The sequence below is a fragment of the Phaethon lepturus genome, unplaced genomic scaffold (assembly GCF_000687285.1).
Source record: "Phaethon lepturus isolate BGI_N335 unplaced genomic scaffold, ASM68728v1 scaffold19157, whole genome shotgun sequence".
Classification (NCBI taxonomy): Eukaryota; Metazoa; Chordata; class Aves; order Phaethontiformes; family Phaethontidae; genus Phaethon; species Phaethon lepturus.
In genome coordinates, this window is record NW_010549989.1 from 1 (window position 1) to 10,004 (window position 10,004).

Below are 10,004 nucleotides of genomic sequence, written 5' to 3' on the forward strand. Positions count from 1 at the left end.
TGGGGTTGTTGTGACCAACGTGCAGGACCCGACACTTGGCCTTATTAAATTTCATAGAGCTGGCCTTGGCCCATCGATCCAGCCCATCCAGACCTCTCTGCAGAGCCTTCCTACCCTCAAGCAGATCAACACGCCCGCTTAACGTGTGTCGTCTGCAAACTTAATGAGGGTGCACTCAATATCTTTCTCAATGATCTGGATGAGATGAAGAACTGGCCCTAGTACTGAGCCCTGGGGAACACCGCTTGTGACTGGCCGCCAGCTAGATTTAACACCATTTACCACAGCTCTTTGGGCTCAGCCATCCAGCCAGTTCTTTACCCAGTGAAGAGTACACCCATCCAAGGCACAAGCAGCCAGTTTCTCCAGGAGAATGCTGTGGGAGATGGTGTCAAAGGCTTTACTGAAGTCTAGGTAGACAACATACACAGCCTTTCCCTCATCCACTAAGCAGGTCACCTTGTCATAGAAGGTGATGAGGTTGGTCAAGCAGGAGCTGCCTTTCATAAACCCATGTGGACCGGGCCTGATCACCTGGTTGTCCTGTACGTGCCGCGTAATGGCACTCAAGATGATCTGCTCCATAACCTTGCTCAGCACTGAGGTCAGAAACCACTTCACTATCTTTGCGGGATTCCTTCTAAACACCACCAAGTTGCAGCCCCTCAGTGTCAACAGCAGAAGGAATAAATAGGGGCTTAACAGATTTGGCACCTTCATTACAAGGTAAGTGAAAGTGGCACCATTCACTCTCCTCCAGCTCTTACTACCCTCCCCACTGGCTAGACATCCTCTTGTCTGTTGCTACAGCTGTTAATAGCAAGTAGTAGGGTGGATCAACTGCTGAAGAATCTGAAGTTTAATCTACTTCGAAAATCTTGTACTTTCAAGAGCAAGAGGAGACAATCTTTTAAAGGCATAACAGGGTCTTTAAACTCCTTCAACACACATGAGGTAGAGCGCCATCGTTACTCAGCTGGAGAACTAAGTGGCTTCTACAAGATCACATACAGAGATTGGGACAGAGACCAGACTTAAAATGAGCTCCCTGAAACCCCTGTGGACCAATTTCCTTTTCCTTCCTTCTCTGTTGGCTTCCTTCCCATCTCTAACTCATCTAGCCCCCACGCAAAAGCAAGTGCTGTTTGTGCTTCTCTGGCACTTCAGCTTCCACTCTCCTGACAAATGCAGCAAACCAAATACAGCCAGCTACATTCAGTGCAGTTAACAGCTATTCAGCGCAAGGATCCATGTTCTACTAGCAGAAAGGATACCACCACAGGGAAGAGAAAATCTCGAAGTCTTACAGTGATATCTGTGTAGAGGGATTTGCCATACATCCGCTTGTATTCTGCACGTATGTCCAGCAGGTCAACCTCACTGCGTGACACCATGATTCGAATTAGAGTTCTGTCTTTTGTTCCCGCTCCCTGAAACAAACAAAACAGCAATATAATGTCTTAATAATGTGTAGAAATGCTGGATGATACAGCACTAGTTAAAAAAAAAAAAAAAGCAATAAAAATAAAGCATCACTCCATGAACAGCCAATCATTTACCAGCATAATCCTATAGACTTCAATAAGCTTGAACAGAATTTGGCCTATCATGCTTTAATAAATTGAATTTACTGGTAGGACACTAACAGTCATTTCTCTGCACAAGAACAGTTAGGAGGAAAAAAAAAAAGCGGGGGGGGAGGGTGTCAGAGGGACAGGGGGTCAGGAAAATTTGGTGAGTTTAATGGCCTATTTATTTATTTCAGCTAGACTTCCCTACTTAAAAGATATAAATTTCAGTGACTCTTAAGCATATTTGTGTTTTACCAAGTGAAGACTTCCTTTGTTTAAGGTATGGTTGTATGCATCTTTTTGTTAAGTATATCAAATTAGCTAGATTCTTCCAGCCTTTCATAATAATGAATGCATCTTGTTAGTCATCTGCCCACCAAAAAATGTAATACCTTTAGCTAAACAATTGATTCCAATGAGCGGTACAAGCATTTTCTAAGAAAACACTCTATAACTTTATGTATCCTGTCACAGACACCTACCTTCATAGCTTTCTGCAATCTCTCTGCAAAAAAAGCTGGCGTATTCTTGAGGCACTTAACTGCAAAAAGAAACAGTATTACAGAAATCAGGTATTCCTCCTCAATCGCAACTCTCAGTCATTTTTTGAGCTTACCCTACGTAGTCAAATGTTTAATTTCACATAAACACACACTCAATACAATGCAGCTTCCACTCCTTCAGTTAGTCACTGAAATTATTTTTAATACAAACAGTAGCTGCAATGAAGTTAAAGAACCTACTATACTTCATGGTTCAAAGCAAATTTTTCCGTCACTAGAAAACATCTAGTGTGAAGCAGCCACAATGAATCTTTGAAGTCTAATGACCAGAATCTTGCTTAAGAGGAAATAGGGAGGGGGCAGAAGGCTTGAAGGAAAACATAGTTAGTGGTGCTCCTGGCTTTTTCCTAATTTAAGAATTTTTAGGCCATGCATTTGCAAGGTATGGCAAATTCAAGTCCTGCCCTAATACAAGTTGGGAAGCTACCTATGATAGAAACCTCACCCTTATTTTAAAGTTGGTTACATATATTATTTATTTTTTAGCTACAAAGTTCACCAGGACTCCTGAAAAATTCTTAACATGCTTATTTAGTAATGACTGGATTTTATATTTAATTAGCACAGGTAGAAATCTCGAAGAGCAAAATCTAAATCAAATTACTGGCATGTTAATCAGGATAATGAAAGAATCCTCCATCACTCATCAGAATTTAAATCTATATATTGATCCTATGTTGGTAAACAGTCATGCAATCTGTGGCAAACTACACAGAAAGCAAATGACACCTGACATTTTATAGCACAAAAAGGTATCAAAAGCAATCATGTAAAATCAATACAAAACAAAAGGGGTAAACCTAAATACGTATTTCACAGCAACACACATTCTATATAGGAAAAAGTACTTGTCTGAACAGGAAAATGTAGATGAGAGATAGCAGTTCACCACACACAACTATCAAACATAATACAATTCAAAAATGAATGACAAATGAAATGCATGTTTCTTTGTCACTGTATTTAGCTAAAACAAGACACTTGCACTTTAAGATGTTTGAAGATGTTATTGTAAGTTACCAGTTGTACAATCCAGAAAGCTTTGAAGAAAGCAAAATTAAATATTTTCAATTAGAATTTTTTTTTTCCCCTGAAAATAAGGTTCACGAAACAAATGATACTAACATCATTGGCTGGTATAGATATATACGTGTGTATATACATATATATACATATAAACAAAATACCCAAACCAAAATCTATTCAATAAAGGAGTTATTCAGTGAATATTAATGACAATTCTTGCTCAAAAGGGTACTGACTTGTTTGCAAGCTACAGTCCAAATTCTGAATCTGTATCTACATGGAGACCTGTCAAGCGACTGCAAAGCTCCATGAAGTCAAAGGACTTCCAAACTCTGACAGTACAGTTTCTTTACCAAGGCAATCTTTTTCTGCAAACGCTGGGAAATATTTCTTTTCCGTAAGTTTTGTTTACCAATACTTTTTGAGGTGACAAATTCTGAATCCTGGAAAAAGTCTGCACATGTATCACACTAACAGAGATGGATCCAGTTTGGGTCATTAAAAGGCCAAGTAGAGCAAGAACAATAGTTACATAGTTCCCATATGCACAAGAAAGGAGTGAAAAAATGAGGCCTTTAAAATTTATTCCATTTTGTAAGATTTTGTTGCAAACTTCCACGAAAAAAATCTATTGTTTCCAAGTGATGCAAAGTACATTTTTCCTATTTATTTTGGTAAGAAGTTTGGTTTTGTTTTTTTATTACATCACTTTTCTAGTCACTACCATATTCAAAACCCAAGAACAACACTTTTAAAGGAGCAGGTCTAGATACCACAGTAAATTCACAGTAATAAACAGAAAAAGAAATGGAGATGTAAAGAAGCAGTCTTGTCTAAGAGATGAGAGACAAAAGACAAGAGAGAGAAAGAGGTCCACAATTTTATCTAGAAGAAAACATTCCAAAGAAAAACTACTGCACAACAACTGAAGGCCTTGTCCTAGCCTCATGGAAACTAATGACTACCTCCCAAGGGACAACAGTAGACTTCAGGTAAGAGTCTTTACTCTTCAGGAGTACTGGAGGCACTTAAAAGCAAAGATTTAACAAAGCTGTAACCACAGGACATGTGGAAAAAAACAACCCCTTTGCAATCAAATTTAAGTTTTCTTTCTATTAAAAAGAGGTAGAGGTAACTAATTAGAGGGTTAATCCCTGCATTTTGCTTGATTTCCAAAGCTGTCCCAAATATTCCATTCTCACTGACTCAGCGGTTGGTACAAGTTCTCATCACTTCTTAAAACAATGCCAAGTACAGTTAATAATTCTCTCCCCACTTTAACATGTGAAATTTAAATTCTGCAGCTGCCTGAAGCAAAAGCTTCATCTGCCATTTTGAGGTGAATTAAGTGCCCAGCTTTGCTAGCCACAAGTGACTTCACAGAAAGCTCAACATAAAAAGCAGAAAACTGGAATTATTACTAAGAACATCATCCTTAGCTGGAGTCACAGATGCCACCATCTCAGCCAGTTTTAGCAGAATACCAGGAATGAAGTTGCTCAGATGACACATACCTACTGCCAGCATGCCCTTTTCCAGGTCTCCAGACATTTCACGACATATGCTTTTTTCAATGTCCCGGTTACACATCCTCTGGTACTCACTGAAGACTGTTAATGGAAGAGAAAGATTTTAGGAATCAGCCTCACAAAAAAAGGTGGCACTGGTGCATGCTGGATGGCTTCATTTCAGTCACACTTGTCAACTTGATACTACAGTATACTCACAAAAGTTTTAACATCTCAAAGACTAATACTATGTTATCAACCATCTTGTTCCATTTACATATCATCATGCTCCTTCTAGCTTGTCTTAGTCTGTCCTTGTTTTTAAAGGGCTAACCCAAGAAACCACGGAAATAGTGAAAATTCTTCTCGGAAAGCTTTGGGTGTCAGGAAAATTAAGAAGAAAACATTCAGGTTCTCAAACACCCCCACCCCTTTCCTCTCCATACAAGTGCCGCAATATGTAGCACATTTCAAAAGTTCTGTGTAGTTACTAAAACATTTCCACCACTATAGACTGATGTAACACCTAAATCACTAGCAGGTAAATGGGGAAGGACTGTAAGTGTCTTGTGCAGGCACAAGCACACAAAATCAAAACAATTCTAGTTTTTCAATTCTTTTATCAGAGAAACATTTGAACAAGTATGACCTCTACCTGCTCTGATATTTAAGAAAGATGATCATAACATGCAGATCTTGTGTACCCTTTCCCTCAGTGGAATTCACCCTGCTTTTCATTGAAGTATCATGACAGTCATTTTACAGCTGGAGGAAATTCAGGCACAGGGCGGTATTGTACATTTTTATCATTACATACAACGGAATCAAGTTACTCTTTATGTAGAGGACACCATTACCTGCTCTGAGATGGGCCCTGCTTCTTGCACACAGAATGGCATTGAATTTGGATTCATCAGTTCCCAGACGGTTCTCTCCAGCTGCATATAGCTCCTAAACACAGAAGGGAATTCACACTTCACTGCTCAGAAAAGCAGTCAGGCTGAAAAGCTGAGTTACAGATCTGCTTCCTTGCAGCCTCTCCTCCTTTTATACTTAGTCTACGTACTGCTGGAAAACAGGAGCAAGCAATAAACAGCAAGTAGTTCTAACCTTCCTACAATATGCTATGCTTGCAGTCTTCCTAGCTTACTGATACATAAGTGCTCAAACACAAGAGCTCCAGATTACTAAAGGGGAGAAAATTGTTTAAAAAGTACCTGAACACTGGTTTTCGTAACAGGGCTGATGTCTAGCTTTTTTTCTATGCCTCTGTGTATATTCTGGGACATTCTTGTCTTTTGGCTAACGCATACTATGTAGAAAGCTAATTACATTATTATTTATATGACAGTAGCGTGCTGAAGTGACCCAGGGTTTTCTCTTTGCTGTGTGGCAAAGTGGAACACACACAAACAAAGTAACAGGGCAAGAGTTACAAGGTCCAAGTGCCTTATTTGCTGCAAAAATCCAGAGTTCCTTAAATAACAGGCAAAGGTTAATGCAGGTGTCAAATAGATTAAAATTTAATCCACACTCATTTAATCTCAAAAATCTCTTTGGACCATTCCCTTAACAAGCAGCACAACTGAGTCACCCAACACCTAGAAAAGCCAGAGATCTGACAGAATGAGAGATTAAAAAACCCCATGGACTCTATTCCCAAGAGCTTCATCTCTGTAACGGAGCTACATGGCTCTAATGCTCTGTCAGGGCTTTTCACATCACTTCCATCCACTGAAACATAAGCACTACATCAGGAGAAGTCACAAGGCGTCCAAAACTAAGAGTAAGCAGAAACCACACCGTCAAATTTCAGTGTATTGAGTTGACTGTAATTAGAAATTATGAAGAATTTCTACTGACCTGCACATCTTTTTGGACGAGAGACATGTCAACAGTTGTACTTTCATCTCTGTTTCCCTGAAAGAATTTGAAGGTACAAAAGTGTCACTGGTGGGATTTTTTTTTTTTTTAAAGAACAACAACAACCACCACCACCAATAACAACAAACCAACCCTACAAACACACACACACGCAAACTCCAAACTTCAAAATCCTGGCATGCAAGTACCTGAGAAAGTGAAATTAAAAGCCTCTGAAAGTGTCCAGATGTGTCACTTTTTATTGCTTCCTCCAGAGTTTTCTTAAATTCTGGAAGAGAGAGAGTCATGAATCATTATATACCCCTGCTCATTTCCTAAATTCATATCATCAGTCAGTGATTAAGGAATGTAAGGAAGACAATTTTGATGGAACTGTAACATATCTAACCTGCTTTATAGACCCTGTTGAGTTCCTGAATATGCTCATTACTGCGAGAAGCTAAGATTTCAATGAGACAATTCTCATCTGTGCCAACACCCTAAAACAAAGCATAAGGAGAAAACACACTCTTCAGATTCTTATCTTACTTCTACAACCTACTATAAAAGAAATGTAATAGCATTATACAACAAAATACAATTCAGAATATAATCTTGTTATAGAAGTCAAAGCAAGTAGTTTAAATGCTACTTATAACATGTGTTCAAGACACAGTTATATATTAATGATACAAATTGAACAGATAATTAAAATAATTATGAAAACAAAGTTTAATTTTAAAATGTCATCTTTCACCCCAGATTTTTGGCATTTTAAGAATCATTTTTGCTGCCACTACAGATGAATTTGTTAATTCTAACAGGTAACTTTCATTAACCAATAGATAGCAGTTACAATTACAATATAGCTAATATAATGTCATCCTCCTAGCTACTTCAAAATTGTGGACATGTAAATATACATACTGACTCAGTAATGGAAATATTTATTTCACCTTCATTTAAACACTGGCTTGAACCAGTTTGACTTATTTTTATTTTTAAAACCTAAATGTTTATAAAATAGTCTGATTGCTTTAAAGAGAAAGTACACAATGCTTCCATAATATTTTAGAAAAGGTTCAGCATGGACTAGGAAAATACACTTTTGAGGTGGGCGAAAAGATAAGAAGGTACACCCCGCCCAAAATCTTTATGAATCTAGTTTTCTGAACTCTTCTTGAGCACTGAGTGTAATCTAAGTTGAGCAGTTTTATAATCAGTTCCATCACAGCTCAAAGCAAAAACCCAGAAACAAAGGCACCGCATGCAGCAGCTGGCTGAGAAGAGCACCACCTCTGCAGCTTACTCAAGACTATGTCATAAATGAACTGCAGAGACGGTTAGAACTCAGTTTCTGCCTTTTTTGTGTACTTATTTATTAATATATTTTTGTTAAAACACAGACCTATTATATAGTCTTCACCTTTAACCTATTGGAATAACATTTCTCAATTTTACTATCATATATACCTCCAAGAAACAGGGTACAGATCAATCAAACAGTGGATTGAATATCTGGACGGAGAGGAGGGAATGTAAGTCCAAGCTTTTAAATGACTACCAAAAATTTTATCAGCTCAAATAGTTCCTCTATCTTATAAATTTGTATCTCCTACACAAACCTTTATAGCTTCCTTGATTTCATAAGCATCAAACATGACAGGTGTCTTCATCATTGCTAAGACTGTCCTCTCAAAGTTACCTGATAGCTCAGACTTGAGATCCTTGATCAAATCCTAATGAGAAGTAAAAACAAGGAAAAAATGCATGAAGACCACAATTAACAAATGTAACCACCAAAACTGTGGATTTTAATTGGAATTCTTTATGCATAAGCATCAATAATATATCTTCAAAGTAAAGCTATTCCACTTTTATCAATACTAAAACCAGCATAATACAACATGTACATCTAGGTAGCTACGGTCCAATTAAATAGACTGCACAGAGTCAGTACCGTTTAGCAGAGAAACTGCTTTATATGTTTCATCTGAAACACTGCATGAAGAAGTCAAGAGTGGGTAAAAGCAGAACCCTAAACAGGCTTCTTGTGAACCATCTTCCCCTTAAGCAACCTCCAATCTTTCTTTCCAAACACTGTCTTCTGACTTCCAGTGAAGAAATGTAGGCTCTTATTCCTTCTTCCTTCTGTTTTCATGATGTATTTACCTTTCCATAAGCTGTTTTGAAGGACAGGATGATCTGCTGACGTTGCTTGTTTGAACGACTTCCAAGACAATCGATAATCGCCTGCTCATCGGTTCCTGTACATGCACACAGACACCACAGAATGAGCATGCACATCATGTAAGGACTCAGCTTTCTGTTTCCATTTGACTCTATCTCTTCTAACCCCAACCAAAGGACACGTATGCCTTTAATTAATCTACAGCATCTCCTCCGGTGCACGACCGCAGAACTTCAAGCTCTACTCCCAATCACAAACACAGTAAGAATACAAAAAAATCCCACCCCAAACCAAATACCAAACTCATGAGGTTCTTTATGCCAACATGAACTTCCAATAATTCTTCTGATAACGAAGGACAACCACATGTGAACTAGCCCACTCAGTACACATGTAACAATGCAGAAAGATCAGAGCTGCATCGAAGCTGCCATTCTACTTTTCATTGAAATGTAAATCCACAGGCTGCTCACCGAATCCCTTCATGGCTTTCCTTAAGACTTCTGCATCCTTCAGAGGGTCAAATCCCGGTGCATCAGTGATTGTGCCTCGGTTTCCATGCTAAAATCAGACCACGTTGAGTTGCATATTAATGTTAATCAGTAAAAGACTGTATTTTAATACTTAGGAAAGATGACCACTGTAACCAATTTTCTTTTTGTTAGAAAAGTAACAGAGAAAACTCAAAAAAACCCCACCTTAAACAATCAGTTCATTTCTATACCCAAATTATGACAAAATGCAAGGTCAAGAACATTCACTGATGTTAAATCTGTTGTCCAATTAATTAAGGTTTGATGAAACTGGCAAGACTTTGTTAAGTTAGGAAAGGTAAATTTCACTAAACTTGAATTCACATCAAATATTTATTCTTGGATAATGTGGTAAAACAGCATTTGCTTCAAGTCATATAAGCCTATAATGCTTGCATTTGGAAAGGATCCATCTCTGTTTAGTCAAACTTCTTTTCAGGACTTTCTTTTCAACTTTAGGGTCAGTTTACACTTACACACACAAAGAGAATTTAGAGAAACATATACATGATCATAACTCAAAACAAAAGCAATGAGTGATCTTACTGTTACAGGAGAGACCACGGGCCCTGTAGTTCCTGGGTAAGAGGGCATAGATGGATTCACAGCTGGGCCTGGTGGATAGTTTGGCATAGGCTGCTGCCCTGGGTAAGTTGCTGGTGGTTGTCCTGGATAGCTCATAGGCTGCTGACCAGGCGGTGGTGTGGGCTGGCCTGGCACAGGGCCACCTGGGTATCCTGGGTAAGCTG

The 10,004-nt window shown here is 38.5% G+C and overlaps 1 protein-coding gene across 1 annotated transcript in view; it reads right to left on the reverse strand.

Moving 5' to 3' along the window:
* Positions 1-1,274: 1,274 nt before the first annotated feature.
* Positions 1,275-10,004, reverse strand: part of ANXA11 (annexin A11) — a gene marked incomplete at its 3' end in the record, with an annotated part of 11,596 nt that continues 2,866 nt past the window's right edge. Inside the window, exons 3-13 of the mRNA XM_010290425.1 lie at positions 9,802-10,004; positions 9,196-9,283; positions 8,704-8,798; positions 8,157-8,270; positions 6,941-7,031; positions 6,741-6,820; positions 6,532-6,588; positions 5,526-5,619; positions 4,675-4,770; positions 2,054-2,112; positions 1,275-1,430 (exon numbers count right to left, since the gene is read on the reverse strand). The exon at positions 9,802-10,004 is cut by the window's right edge and continues 190 nt beyond it. Of these exons, the coding sequence (XP_010288727.1) occupies positions 1,275-1,430; positions 2,054-2,112; positions 4,675-4,770; positions 5,526-5,619; positions 6,532-6,588; positions 6,741-6,820; positions 6,941-7,031; positions 8,157-8,270; positions 8,704-8,798; positions 9,196-9,283; positions 9,802-10,004 (1,133 nt within the window). The remainder of the gene's footprint in view (positions 1,431-2,053; positions 2,113-4,674; positions 4,771-5,525; positions 5,620-6,531; positions 6,589-6,740; positions 6,821-6,940; positions 7,032-8,156; positions 8,271-8,703; positions 8,799-9,195; positions 9,284-9,801) is intronic.